The sequence below is a fragment of the Patiria miniata genome, unplaced genomic scaffold (genome assembly GCF_015706575.1).
Source record: "Patiria miniata isolate m_02_andy unplaced genomic scaffold, ASM1570657v1 HiC_scaffold_5, whole genome shotgun sequence".
NCBI classification, from domain to species: domain Eukaryota; kingdom Metazoa; phylum Echinodermata; class Asteroidea; order Valvatida; family Asterinidae; genus Patiria; species Patiria miniata.
This window is the reverse complement of record NW_024037072.1, coordinates 26,236,334-26,252,494: the sequence shown is the minus strand read 5'-3', so window position 1 is coordinate 26,252,494 and position 16,161 is coordinate 26,236,334. Positions and strand designations below refer to the sequence as shown.

The window sequence follows — 16,161 nt, the reverse complement described above, 5'->3', positions numbered from 1 at the left end:
AGTACATTGCTGCCCGAGTACGAGTACCGTCATTTCGAGTACGAGTACTTTGTCATTCGAGTGCGAGTGCGAGTACTAAAAAAAAAAAGTACACAAGTAGTACTCGAGAGTACCGAGTACGAGTACTACAACACTGGGGAAATGTGGTGCACAGGCAATATCTATACAGAGTGAGTCAAAAAAAGGAAACACAAAATGGTAGGACCAATCTTTTAATGAAGTTCTGCATGTACGTAGTACTATCAGATTCTAGGATATGAAAGCCTAATTGATAAGCTTTCTTTTTGTACAAGAATTCAAATCGCCCATGTACTTTTCTCCAACCACCGTTTTAAATTTCTGTCTACGGATCACAAAAAAGGTAATCGTTCCTTCAGCAAAACGAAAACAATTCACATAGGGATGAGTGCGAATTTCTTTCGGTTTGCTGAAAGAAAACACATTTTTTTTCAGTGATACATGGACAGAACTTGAAAGATAGTGGATAGCAATGCCGGCAAGCTAACGTTTACTAAAGGTTTGCCGGTGGCAATCCGTATTACGGCGCTCCTTGAGTGCCATTCACTTCTTTATTTACTCAGATAAATTATCACGTCATGTTGACACATCACCGAGAGTAAGGCGACTTAATCACATAAATGTATCGCCAAGTCGACTTACCGAAGTCGACTTGACGGCTTGTCCTGATGTATTATCTCGCCAAGTCGACTTAATAAAGTCGACTTGGTGACTTGTCCAGATGCATTATCTCTCAAAGTCGACTTCCAGAAGTCGACATGACGACTTGTCCAGATGTATTATCTCGTCAAGTCGACTTTCCGAAGTCGAGATTACGACTTGTCCAGATGAAATATCTCGCTAAGTCGTCTTCCTGAAGTCGAGATGACAACTTGTCGAGATGAATTATCTCGCCAAGTCGACTTACGATGTGGAGATGATGACATGCAAAAATCTCGTTCTGCATTGATATCCCGTTGTTGAATCACTGTCGTGGATTCTTTCATGTTCGTCGGTGCATTTGAGGTTTCCCCACCCGGGGGACAATAAACCGGCAGAGGAACAAGAGATAAACTGTAGGGTATCTGGGTCGAAGTTGAGTTTTTTTCCAACTTGTTTTAAATTACAACCCCAAGGCTCGTAGGAAATCACACCTCTGCCTTGTTTTCCCCTATTTATCCCGTTGAAAAGTAATTCACTTCACGTTAAACATTAACAATCATAAATTCACAAAAATGTCTTTATTGACAGGTTGCCTAGAAATGACACTTACAAATTCAAGATTTGCTTCAAATCACATTGAGATCATATTAAGATAAAACGACTCTCACGGCTAGCAAAACTCTTGTCTGATATATTACGAGAAATAATTTGATAAAAAATCACTATAAAGGCTCTTATTGCCAACATTAAATCTGTGGCACTGAAGACAAAGACAAATTTGTGTTCATTTCAAGATTTTAAATGGGAGCGCCGGGGGGGGGGGCATTTGTTGCAGGACATTATATTTCTTTTACATTTCGTTCGGAAAAGAAAAATCTAAATTTTGAAAAAGCACGTATATAATTATACCAACAATAACCTTTCAAATTCCCTAAACTATACAATCATGCGTTGCATGTTCGTCAAGCTTAACTGCTTCTCCACAGATGATAATACCCAAACGCTTTGCATCAAAGCAACAATACCTTTTCAATGAAAACAACTCTAATGACATCATTAATCATCCGTCTTTGTGCCGCTTCATGTGTGGAAAGGAAATACACGAGCAGACGTTTTGCATTTTTTATGAACATCAACGAAAGAGACACAACCATTAGTTGCCTCTGTGCGCCGCATTTTGATCAATTTTTAGTCTCGGTGTCGTCGGGTATTAGTTTCTACGAATGCTATTAAATAATTAAGAAATATCAAGTCCGTTTGCGAAAATAATTTACACGTTTCAAAATGTACCACAAACGTATGAACACTCAACTTTCCTTTAGTTCTATTTTTACATGTCTTTGTGTGTGTTTACTCGACTAAACCACTGATGTCCCCTGTTCGATGCCCCATGAGTTTGTAAGCCGGATAAACACAATCTACAAAGAAATAAATTTGGTCGAATTTTTTGGTTTGTTGTTTTATATTTTGATAACATCGTAATGATGTAAATAGTTGATGACTTATTTTGAGGTAAAATTAAATCTTCTTGTGGCAATAAAAAAGACAAGTCAAGCCTAGCCAAGCTTTTCCCAAATCATAAAAAATTATATTCAACTGGCTCCGAATGGCTATTCAATTGAGGCCTTTGCATGCATCTGTACTGTGTACACAATAGCCCATTCGTGAGACGTTACGGGGTAATCCTGTACAATAGTACTGCCCAGCGCCCCTACTCCGACACCCCGACAAATTATACTGGTATTATACGCCTTTCCCCAAAATACGATGCTGGGTTAGGGGGTATTTGTACATCCCGTAACAAATTGTTAATAATCGTCGGATTTGAAAAGCGACCGCTTTGAAAGTATGGTACGCCCCCCCCCCCACCATTGATTTTAAGGAGCTAAGTGTCCGGACAAAAAAACCTGTCTACATTTCAGCATTGATTTGCTGATGAACCCCCCCCCCCCCCACACACACACACAAATTCCTGGTTCCGCCCCAATTGTTGTTGTGCATATACGGCAATTATTATCGTCTACAAGGTGATCCAAATGCAATCAAATTTGATACACAAATTTGATACAATGAAGTATGTCTAATAAGAGCATGTTCTTCCACTCATCTGGAAAAAAAAGCAATTACTGATATTGATCTATGCCAACAGAAGTTATGCATGTTTTACTTAAAGAAACAATTTTTATAGCTGTCCTTGGAGTGCCATTGAGCGTAGTGATAATACACACAAGCATTCATTAAAATGAGATAAATGTATTAATAATTGAAATCAAGACCATTGTTTTTACTGTCAGTTGTAATGGTTTGCATATGAGGAACAAGTCAACTCTTTTTCTTCTGAAATGTCGTTAGCGATATAAAAATCCTTTGCAAGTTCTCGTTCAATCATCGAGGTGGGAAAACGTCAATGTTTCATAATACTCAGTGTATAACCAGTTCGTAGAATTATCAGAGGTGGACAGCCGAGTTTTTTGTGATCTTTTTATTCAAATAGACATAACGTGAGATTTGTAGGTTTGCATAGTGGAAAGATACTAAGACAAGAAAAGTTTGCGATAGCAGCATGTGAATAACATTCTCCTGACGACGGGCAGAGCATACTGTTCGAAACTTTGAGTCCCTCGGTTCTTTTCAGAACCACACATACTCACAAAAGAGATTTATTCACATGGTGCTACCGCAAACTTATCTTGTTTTAGACATAACGCGGGAATAAAGTATGCAAATGACGTGAAATGTTCACAGTTAAAAGTCAATAAGATGTACCTTATCATTTTTTAATAATGAAATTGAGCAAGCCGAATATTTTTGAATATTTTCAAATTCAGTCATTTTCTTTTTTGACTCCCCTGCAAGGAGAAGCCGGTAGAAAGCCTTGCGAATCGTTATCGATTGAGCACCGCATGCATGGTTGTATACACGGTAGCCTCATCAGTAACCTGTACTCTGAAACCGACCACTCGCAAGGCGGTTTGCATCATGTCCTATTAGCCAATATATATTCGGCTTTTCCAAAAAGAGAGACTGACAACAACATTCCAAAGGGAAAACGTTCCTTTTGCGCAACTCACAGGCAGATGTGATAAAATATAATATTGTCGAATTAGCCGGTTATGCTGTAAAATATGGCCACCGTTTGCATGGGGATAAAGGAAGGATATTAAAAAAAACATGCTGACATATATTTACAGTTATAAATTCTTTTTCATTTCTTGAAAAAAAGGTAAAATATACCGGTACAATCAGTGGCGTAACTGGGTTGTCCCCCCCTCCCACAACGAATGTCCGTGCCCCCCCCCCCCGGCGCTTCCCGTTTAAAATTTTGAAATGAACAAAAATTTGTCATTTGCCTACAGTGCCCCATTAAAAATTGTGTGCACCCATGTGCCCCCCCCCCCCCACCCACCGGAATTAGGTTAAAACTCACGCCACTGACTGGATGAGCAAAAAAGTACTCTCTTTTAACGTCTTCCCCCTGGTGTCTTTCGTCGAGGAGGAAAGTATCATTAACTTATTAATAGGGAAATTGTTTAGGTTCTTGGAAATTTGAATTACATGTTTGACAAAATGTCATTCTTCCTGAGGGATTTTCTCAGCCTTAACGATTTAGGTCGATTTGGGATCTGGGTAATTTGATTTAGGTCGATTTGGGTAATTTCATACTTCATGACATCAGAATAACGTCACAGTAATATTGAGGCCGAAGTCTCATTCAAAAGTGAACAACTTCTATATTGCTAGGAACAGAACTTTATCATAATGTGATGATCACAGTGTGATTTTAGTGTGCTAAGGCTAGCTAATGTTTTGAGCAGTTAGCAACCTGCCAATAAAGACATTTTTGTGAATTTATGATTGTTAATGTTTAACGTGAAGTGAATTACTTTTCAACGGGATAAATAGAGGAAAACTAGGAAGAGGTGTGATTTCCTACGAAACTTGGGGGAGTAATTTAAAACAAGTTGAAAATAAAAAAAAACACAAATCAACTTCGACCCAGATCAAATCAATACCCTACAGTTTATCTCTTGTTCCTCTGCCGGTTTATTGTTCATATAAGAACGGGTGGGGAAAACCTTTAATGCACCGACGAACATGAAAGAATCAACGACAGTGCTTCAACAACGGGTTATCCATACAGAACGAGATTTTTGCATGTCATCATCTCCACATCGTAAGTCGACTTGGCGAGATAATTTATCTCGACAAGTTGTCATCTCGACTTCAGGAAGTCGACTTAGCGAGATATTTCATCTGGACAAGTCGTCATCTCGACTTCGAGAAGTCAACTTGGCGAGATAATACATCTGGACAAGTCGTCATCTCGACTTCGGAAAGTCGACTTGACGAGATAATACATCTGGACAAGTCGTCATGTCGACTTATGGAAGAAGACTTGGAGAGATAATGCATCTGGACAAGTCGTCATGTCGACTTATGGAAGTCGACTTGGAATGCATCTGACAAGTCACCAAGGCGACTTCGGTTAGTCGACTGGGCGATACAATTATGTGATTAAGTCGCCTTACTCTCGGCAATATGTCAACATGACGTGATAAATTATCTGAGTAAATAAAGAAGTGGATGGCACTCTTGGAGCGCCGTACCATGTCAACAGAGGGTGTTGTACTCTTTAAGATTGGGCTGAATCATAAGATGTATTAAATTTCCACCAACAGTTGTGTAGCACATTTGGTGTAGTGGGTAAGCAACGGCTCTTGTGAGCGGGATGACCTGGGTTAGATCCCGATCCCCGCCACATTTCTAAGGTTTTTCCCCATCCCCATATAAAAAAGAATTCAAAATACTAATTTTGTTTTACTCACTAGTGTTAAATTTCGTTAGGTATCATTTTCGTCAGGACTGCAAAAATACCAGACATAGAGATGGACTGTGTAAATGGTCCGTGGACTGAGTTAAGCAATGCTGCCCTTCAGCTCTGTACCAATTTCCAATTCATTTCATTTTGGTTCACTTCAGATCACATGCATGTAAATTCGATACAACATTTATTAGGGCATCCCTTTTAATTTGTTCTGTTCTCATTTCCAACCGACCCTATTTCGGTGTCCCTATCCAATAATAAAAAAGCCTTTTTATTACCACCGACCCTGGCTGAATCCCCATTGAAAACAAAAACAAATGATAAAAAATAATGAATATATTTGAAAAGCTATTGAAAACGAATACCAGATTTTTTTGCGCGGAGTACGGCGTATTGTAGCAATCCAGAAGATGAGAGGAAGTTGTATTCAGTGATAACAATAAAATCATTGCAATACACAAAACTATAGAGACCATATGCACTCGGCAACATTTTTGTTCAACCGACCGACACTACTTCACAGGCAAAACATCAATATGAGAACCATAGAAATAAAAAAGGACGCCCTTATCTATATAAAAAGGTAAATAGATTTCCTCTCAATGCAAAGAGACGTGGGCCGAAGAGAATCAGTGAGTGGATCTTTATATCGACGAGATCTTTATATACTTGAGTTTTGTATGCATGTTTTGTGAGAAAATAAATGAAAAAGAGGTTAATGGATAGATGGAGTGTTTTTAGATACTACTGAACCAATCACTATGTCTGTACGTACGTATGTAGGCCTATGTAGTATGTATGTGGTATTTTGGTTAATTTTTTTGGTTTCGTAAAATTGGTCTCCTTTCAAAAGTTGAAGTCCAGTTGGAACCAAACTTGAATCACAGATGCAACATGGGAACATCCATTATGATAGTGATGTCAAAGGTCATCTGGGTCAAGTTGTAAAATAGGTTGTCCATGTACGTCATATTGGTCTCATTTCAAAAGTTGACGTGCAATTGGAACCCAACTTTGGACGTAGATGCAACATGGGAACCTTCACATGACAATGTAAAAGGTCACTTACCAAGGTCAGAGGTCATCTGAGGTCAAGTTGTAAAATAGGCTGAACATGTCAAATTGGTCTCATTTCAAAAGTTGAGGTTCAATTGGAACTGAACTTGGGTCATAGATGCAACATGAGAACCTTCACATAATACTGATGTCAAAGGTCACACACCAAGTTCAAAGGTCACTCTTTAAAGATAATAGCGAAAGCAGGCGGTCCGAGAACCACCTTGTTTTCAATCATTTGTCTCTTGGATTTTGTGGATGTGCCTGATAAATTCGATGGATGAATGAAGAAAATCCGTAAATATCCGAAATGTGTAAACCACTTCCTCTTGAAAAAATAACGATTTAATGCCATATAGTTGGCTTCACGGTTGAAGGTAACTTTCGTCCTAAGAACGCAAAAAAAACCCAGTGTCTCATACGATTGACTAGCCATAATTATTTCAATTATTATTTTAAAAAGTTTAAGAAGTACAATGTATACATATTAACTCGATTCAAACAATTGCAAACAAAATAATCGGACTTAAGAACTAAAAGTAAAACCTATGAACTTCCATCAACATTACAACTATAGAACAACTGTAACTGTAGAAACTAAGTCTGAAAATCACAACTCAAAACTCGTGGAAGATAGTAACTCACCCATATGGCTACTACATCGTGTTGTCTTTGGTCATTGGGTTTCGCTGGATGGTAATTGCAGAATGATCTTTCAACCGCGACGGGCTCTTAAAAACCGACCAGGATTGGATGGGGGACAGTGCATGCCGTCCATTCACCGATTAGTCACATATTTAGTTAAATCTTCCTTTCTCATTGTAAAATTAGCAAAAAACTCGGTAAAAAATGTGATTTATTTTCTCCCCGGGTCTTGGACAATCTCCAAAACTTATTTCATTTGCCTTCTTCACAAGAACCTGACACAACGTTAAAACGTCTGAACAAGGGCATAGAAAAGTCTCGTCTCTCTAAAACAAAAACAAAAGGTTAAGTTGGGCATGAGACTGACGTAGTTGCCTTGTAGAGTTCATAGCACCTGGTTGCGTAAGCACACACAGTTGTGTACAAAGCTCATTTTGGCTGTGTAAGAACTCAGGTCTCCTTGAAAGTTAAGAAGCCAAATAGTATCAAGAAGACACATTTTCATTTCTCGAAATGAAGTAACTGTAAAAATTGATGTACTTATATAAGGGAAGTATAAAAACATTACAATTCCCTGCGATATGATTGTTTATCAATCCAAGCGCATGACACTCCCATGGCAACTGCTTTTCATCATTGTTGACGTAGGTTCCCTGCAGTGTTACGGACGAGGGCCGCTGAGACGTGATTGACATTCAAAGTCCGAACAGATATTCCGGAAGAGTTATTCCGTAGCCTGTGGAGATCCCCTTTGTCATTTCTTCTGAGGCTCTAGGTCCATTATAAACCACGATTACTGTTCTCCTTGAAACAATGTTTGTTGATGCATAAACGGAGTAAACAAGGTTCCGCAGAAGCAAAGAGCGCTAACCTGTGGCAGAACTGCGATATACCAATCGCAGTGACATGATGCTAAACGTTGGGCGTTTTTTCAGTCTGCGTCAAATAAATGAAGCTTTATACCTGTCGAAAAGCTGAGAACACCATTTCACTTTTAGTTATCTTAAGAAATCTAGGCATTTGCTGCCAGCCTGCTTAGCTGTCAGAATGATTTGCAACTATAGACATTATTAATATAATTTCGCGTAAGGAGATATGGGGGGGGGGGTTACAAGGAAAACCTTCACCGAAATGCTTTGGTGACATCACGCGTCAGCAAATTTCGACAGAACTTTCAGAAATCGGCATCATAATAATGACAGAGATCTGGGGAAGAATTGCATTGTTGAGCATCGTTCGCATTGCACTTAATTTTGTAAAAAGTAACCGAGTGTGATTGTTACCATTCCATTGTGGTTATTCTACCCAGCATCTGGGTTTTTGGATTGATTTCGGCCCGTGGAAACTCATTCGTTATACGTAAAACTAACAATTATTGAAATTCTTCCGCGATGTCTTGTATGCCCTGTGAAACTTGGGGCTGCGAAGCTTGAAACTTACAATCGACAGTCTTCACTTGACCATTTGGGAAGTATTTAGCGTCCGCCCGCTCTGGCCTAATTTGGGTAAGTTGACAAAAGTCTCCATTTGTTTTACCCCAAAAATTCCATTGCAAACCCGGCTTTCGTTTTATTTGATACGTTTATTACATTATGTGCACCAAAAAGTCTTTACAATGAAAAAATAGACTGAAGCTTTTTTTAGGCAGTGACAATCAGGTCATACGTATAACTTGATAAAATATTTAATTCATGCAAAGTTTTCTTTGATAAGGAAAATATATGAACTGTAAGTCAAAAATCTCACCTGTGTTAAGATGCTTACAAATTGCCTATTGGTTCCTTTCTACAGTTTCCTGTCGCTATTAATACTTTTACACACACAAAAGTTTAGGTAAAACAGTGTTGGGATATGTCTTAGTATGACGTTAACTAATCGTTTACTTATTCTGGTAAAAAGTGATTTTCCCAAGAGTGTCGGCAGTTGATTTGTTGACCAACATTGGGCACAATTACCAACCCGTTTACCCAACTTTTACCATGTACACGAGCCACAGGTTTCTTAAACTAACGTCAGTTACCTGACTATTATACTTCCTTCAAAATTCAAAATAACTCAGACTCGGCTTCTCTTTAAAGGAATAATCTTCCCATCTACTGAGTAATTTTGGCACAGGGCGATTATATTCTACGATGACACTCTTCAGAGGGCAAGTCTTTAGTTTCGTACTTCACCAAACTTTGACCTCAAACTGACCCACGTAAACTTTTTGAATCTCAATTATTACACATTAAATCTTTACCCACAACCTCACGATGAGTTGGGTGTGATAAATACACAGGAATTAATGTTACAGTGTTCCAAAAAATTACAGTTATTTACTTTACCGTGGAATTGCTCTTTACTATAAAACACTGATCAACAACTCAGTTAAATGCCAATAGTCAATAATTAACTGATGACTACACTTACAATAACACTTTTGTCATAAAACTAGATTTTGCAATTCATATACAATACGATGCACAAAATCTACTGCACCAACCACTTGGTGTAATTTTCTAAGGCATGCTGCTTATGTGTGGACCATAAGGTATACGTTCAATGACAAACTGCACACTCATAAATACCTCATACAGTATTGGTTGGGAGCCCGTCACGTGGTCGGTTTAAAATGGTTGGCTTGACTTGGCTGGCTGGTCTTAAACACTTTTCCAGTGTCACATGAAATATTGACTCCTTTGAAATCTGGTACCAGGACTGTTTAAGACCGGTTGCAGTCTGGATGCTGAAACTTACACTCGCCTTCGGCTCGGGTATAATTATCAGCATCCAGACTTCAACCGGTCTTAAACAGAGTGTTTAGCACCTCCCATGCACACATTTATTCCCTTATTATAACACTGTTAAAAATGTGCACTTATATTGACGAATCGTAAGTTTAATCTAATATAGGTTTTCCCCGTTGGTTCATTTTCATTCTAACGCTTTCAAATGCACGCAGATTACCGAGTTCAGATCAAACTTGAGGGTTTTAATTTGATATTCACGATACAAATTGGAGGCAGTCCTTAGCTGCCTGGAGTGTCTGCTATTTGTGGCTAGTCGGGCGCTGTTCTCTATATACGCGTTAATCAGCTTCTATACCTAACTACATTGGCCACACATCGGTAGTCTCAACAGTGCTTTGACAGAGACTTGTTTATCATAAGAACCGCGCAGCATGAAATCTCCACGAAAAATACAATTACATAATGAATATGAGTCTGAGAGCACATACCACAGTAACGAATTTGAATTCACAACTGGAGAATGTTTCCAATAAAACTGAATTCTTTATCAACCAGCCTCTGACTACTGACTTCGACGAAATGGAATGAACTAAACGAACATTGGAATTCGATTGAACGTTTTCGTCTAGAGAATGCCAAGCAATGACATTGGGTGACTCCTTTTTGACGACTAATGTTGATGTAGGCCTCAGGAATTAAGCAGCCAGTTTCAATAAAAATTTAAATGAGACAGATATTAAAATTACACGAATTTTAGTCGAAATTGGCCAGGAAAAATCTGGAGTTTAACAGCGTGGTTCACTCAGGACAAATGAATATCTACATTCAATGAAAAAAAATTGACAACAGTTATTATTATAATAATAGGCATGGTCATTAACTTGAAATGAACATCAACAGTTCCTTTTCGTCCCCGAAAGAAAATGGTTGTCGGTGCCAATATGCAATACACTCATTCTGTTGTGTTTCCTAAACCTACAGATTTGGAAATGTGTTGGTAAAAAAAAAACTCATGACAATGAACATGTTTTTAGCTCATAAGGCCATTAGAAATATTTAACTCAAATTTGGATAAGCATATATACCACACGGTTTATAACGTTACAAATCATGGTTTACTTATTTTATGCTCTATTTTCTTCACAAAGAAAAAAACTTCCACATAACCACTGCATAAAAGGCACAAGCATAATTACCATTACGATTTAAATACACAAGTGACACCCATTCATACTCAAATATCCAAGTATATGAAACAAAGATACCATTATTTTAGGGGGAAACATACAATGTGGCTGGGATATACTTCACGTATTTTTGTAAACATACACAGGATCAACATAGGATATACTTTGTGTGTACACGTAATATACAAGATCAAAATATGTTCCATATAATCTGTTGCCTCTTACTTTTCCTGAACCCTTTTCAGATATTTCGAGTGAATAAATAATGATTTTGAAGGCCGCACTTTGATCATGCGGACAATAAGACCCTTACGCACGATTCGAGGCTTCTAAAAGATAATTACCTAGCTATCCCATTGTCAATATATAAATCAAGAAATATTCGCCAGACATTTATAAACCAGTACGAATTGACGACCCTGACGTTTTAGTTAACAGGCAAATTTTGATGGCAATGTGTTTATTGGAACTCAAGCTATGTCCCTCAATAAAATCAATCGAAATCAACCTTGGGGGAATATGTTAATTAATTAAAAAACAGAAGGGATGTGCAATTTATAAAAAAAGGCATGTATTTCCGACATCTAAGCGAAATCCTACCTTTGAATGAACGGGCAAGGATTCTTGCAAGTTTTCAACCTAAAAATGTAAAATGTCAAAGGTCCAAACTACTGGTGAAGGTTATGACCAAATTTATTATGATAAAAGCATTTCAAGAATGTCACTGTCCATAGTAGGAAAAAAATTAGGGGTAAACCTTCGTGTAAATAGCCGTAAAACTATTCAAAGTAACCTTTATAACAGAAATATAAACACTTACAAAAGTCCCCCAAATGCTTAAAATCGGATCTTGACAGCAACATAATTTGTCTGACTATAAAATGATATTAATTCGGTTAAATTAATATCGATTGGATTGCACTAATTGTTATAACTGAGTCTGTGATTCCGTTATTACTAGTAACAAGTTGCTACGTGAGTTTCATGGGTGTTTGTGGAAGCTGCCATGCTCTCTTGCCCGTATTGGAATGTGACCAACTTAGGATTAGCCTGTATTGGATTAGCATTGATCCAACTTGGGCTTCTGTAATTGTGCCATATGATTTCTGGAGTGTAGAATCGCCATTTTAAGAGCTTAAAAATGATATTTTCCTATCGACAAAAATGGTTCAATATGATTTTGTGTGCGTTCATCATAAAGGATTTTGAGTAAAAATTTTGAGGAAAAAGTATGTTGTTAATTTAACTCAAATGTTAGGGTTGGTTACTTTTCATGTCAATTCTTATTGGACTGTAAGTCTCTTACCTCAAGAAATGGCCTGAAAAGATGCTAAAACAATAAATATAGGCTTAGTGGCGTCGGTCGGCTCTAAGGGAATAGAAGAGAAACTGTCATGTCTTCCTCCGGCGAGATCCATGTTCGATTCACATGAAGGCCGTTACTGGCATTTGGCTTTCAGTTCCTGTCTGGGTCTGATGGATTCCCGGACTATCATTGTCGGGTTTTGCTTCCCACATAAATTATTTCGTCATCATCTTCCCCGAGAGTTTCTTCAGGTTTACGTCAACCACACAATTCTACAGAAATTTGCGGAAACCATGCTTTCATAGCAAGAAAAAAACCCAAAATAGTACAAATTGGGAATTAATGTTATCTATGGGGAACACATTTTTAAGCAATCAATATAATTTTCTTAAAGTGGGCGTATTTTCCTCAACAGGCGAGTGTTCCAAAAGCAGATGATTTTGATAATACCCCGCCTGATTCGGGGACTAGTGGCGGCATAGATGAACGGGTTGATCGCCGAGTTGACCCATACAGTGTAGTAGACACCATTCCACAGCAACCAGCTAAACTTGATCTTGTCGACGACAAACAGCAACTGCAAGACGTAGTAGGGGGTCCAGCAGATGGAAAACATGCCCACGATAAGGGCAAGCGTTATAGCAGCCTTCCGGTGTTTTTTGTAGGTCCGTTTGGTGTTCCACGCCACCGGCTCCGCATTCACTTTTGAATCAGCGTTGGGGCCGTGCTGCAGGGCTGGGTCGTTCCCACCTTCCGTAGTGGCACTGGGTTGAGCTGGAGCTACCGCCACGCGAACCAAACCCTTAGATCGCTGCAGGATGTTGGAATACACCTTGACATTGAGATAAGTCAGGATAACTGCAGGCACAGCGAAACCAATGGCTATCTGGGCGATGTTGTAGGGCAGGATGTACAGCGTACCGAAGTCGCAGGTTACCGAGTAGCTGACAACACCGTAGGCTTTCGCATTAGGCCATAACTCATTGCCCAGGATGGGAATGGCGTAGAATACCAGCGCGACGGTCCAGGTGAATGTTATGAGGCCCCCTGCCATAACCCTGCTCTGGTACTTTCGATACTGGAGATACTTGGTTACTAACAAGTAACGATCAAGACTGATGAGTGTCACTGCGAAGGCGGCCTGCATGCACGCCGAATAATCCACGACAGTCCAGAAGGTGCACACGGCTCGCTGAAAGGGCCAGTTGCCGGTATATCGCCAAATATTGTTCATTGTCAGAGAATTGATACCAACACACAAGTCTGCGCTGGCAAGGTTCAGAATGTACATATTGGCTACATTGGACCTCAGCTGCTTATCTCTGAGAATCACTACGAAGATCAGAATGTTACCAAACACCGCCAGAAAGCACATGAGCCATACAATGGTAGATATGACAATCTCGATGGGTAAAGGGTGCGAGAATGCGCCAAGGAGGCTGTAATCTGACGACGCGAAACTGTTCTCTACGACACTTACATCGGTGGTAGCCATCATGCAAACAGATAACGAAGAATTTGTTTGAAGTTAATATACCGTGCCGCGACAGTTGGCAGATGTGGAGAGTGTGCGGCAATTCAAACGCAAACTCTGCAGTGCCCAAAGCTCGCCAAACGACACACATGTGTATGCGTGCCTGGTTTTCAACGTATGATGACGTCGGTATCACTGCTGCCGAGTGGTGTGGTATTTCAGATGTCATTGCAACGAGACTCGTATAAGTCTTCAAATATCTCGACTCAAAAGTCGGTATGTATTTCGTCTAACGGTCGTTGTGTATATATGGATTAATATTGCAGATCCTTCCGAACCAGGATCAACCTGATGTTCCCCAATACCTATGTTCCCCAATATCCTTAGGGTCGGGGTTGGGGAACATATAGGTATTGGGGAACATGCAGCCTCGGAACCGATGGGGCGGCGCTCTACCCGTTGTGATACGGTTGGTCGAAACAAATCAGTTCGGCTCTCAAAGAATGTTTCCCAAGAAATCATAATATTTGGAAAAATAGTTCAAAGGATTATACACAACACAACATTATACCTCAACATTTTGCTGGTTTTGTGTGTAATTAATACCATGCGAATGAATATCGGTGTACACATTGTTGGTACTCATAAATCAAACCGTTGGATCGCTAGTCTTGATTACAGCCATACGTTTCTTTTCGTAACCGTTGCTTCAAACACATGTTCTTTTGTCGAGGTACCCAATATTCCACATTTAATTGTCACTGTAATAGTAATAATATCTTTATTCGCACAAATTCATGACACAAAAGTACAGAAAATTTAATAAACACAACCAAAAATATACAAAGAAGACCAAAGAAAATTACAGAGGAAAAAAAAGAGTAAATTGACACAGATATCGTTAATTATTTCAAAGACATTTTGCCTTAAAAAATTCCACATTCAACGACGCCGTCTCTAAAATCAATCATATCCCTAAGTACAGACGCAATTGATTTAAAGGTATACGCTACATGTATATTACATACCGTATTTTACGGGAATCCTACGGTTCAATGCATTACTGCAGATGTTACAAAAAAATTGAACAAGGATTCCGTAATGCCTCATTGGCTACAGACTTTAACAGAGAGGATCCACATTTAAAAATGCATTTCGATAATTACAAAACCTACTGATACCTAGAGGAGGACTATAAGAGATCAAGGCCACAATGTCACAATGTTTCATAGGTTGCAGGCGCCAGATTTTCTCATAGCCTTTAAACCGTACTTGGTATTAAAAAAGCGCATGCAGCGCGAATCTGAATTTACTGCTCTGCACTTTGGACCCAATAGAGTAACCCTACTGCGCGCAGTGTGTTCAGGGCGTAACAAATTTTAACTAGAGATCTATGTCTGTTTGCAACAGAACATAGGGCTTTTTCGCATTATGCAATTTTTTTTATCAATAATACGTCATATACTATGCATGTACAACGTTTCAAATTATACGGTACAAGAATTTTTAAAATTTAGCATGTAGCGTCTGTGAGATATATTATCATCAAAAAAAAATAAATCCATATTAAATCAGACGTACCTTTAAAAAATGCACCTTTATGATGACGTCACATGCCTTACGATGACGTCATCTTGATAACACTTGTCAATGCACATTTTTGCATTGTGGTCTTGGTTTGTACCAAGCTTGAAGTCAATGCAACGAAAGGAAGTGTTTAATTTTGAAAGGGGAATGAATTTGTAAATATTTTTTTTAAAATCATTAAAAATCATGCGATGACGTCATGGTGACGTCATTCCGGATTTTGCATACTAGTACTATTATCTAGCTATCTACCAAGTTTCATGACGATCGGACTTTCCCTTATATGTGTTTTAAAAAAAAATATCGCATTTTTGATGACGTTATGATGACGTCACACATTTTACAATATTTTGTACATATACCTGTTACCTAACAAACATAATACAAAAAGAATTTTGAATTTTGCATCTTGCGTTCGTGAGATATGGCTTAAAGGTCCAAAAATTCAAAAAATCATATAAAATCGGACGATGACGTCATCATGACATCACCTCAATGTTTACCTATAACACATCCCGGTCTACCTACATACCAAGTTTCAAGCCAATAGGACTTACAGTTCTTTAGATATAGGACTTCAAAATATGCACGTTTGTGATGACGTCACGTGACCCATGGTCACGTCATGATGACGTCACCCTTCGGCATACAACTCAGCCATAGGAACTATGCCTGTATTAACTTTGAAT

At 38.8% G+C, this 16,161-nt stretch overlaps 1 protein-coding gene across 1 annotated transcript; it reads right to left on the bottom strand.

The window, feature by feature from the left end:
- Positions 1 to 12,394: 12,394 nt before the first annotated feature.
- Positions 12,395 to 13,921, bottom strand: LOC119741847 (beta-2 adrenergic receptor-like). The gene has a single exon (XM_038217754.1). The coding sequence runs from the start codon at positions 13,907 to 13,909 to the stop codon at positions 12,800 to 12,802; it is 1,110 nt and encodes a 369-aa protein (XP_038073682.1). The 5' UTR covers positions 13,910 to 13,921; the 3' UTR covers positions 12,395 to 12,799.
- Positions 13,922 to 16,161: the final 2,240 nt, after the last annotated feature.

Bases quoted from the DNA above. Each gene is read 5' to 3' on its own strand.
- LOC119741847 (XM_038217754.1), bottom strand. From the start codon at position 13,909: ATGATGGCTACCACCGATGTAAGTGTCGTAGAGAACAGTTTCGCGTCG.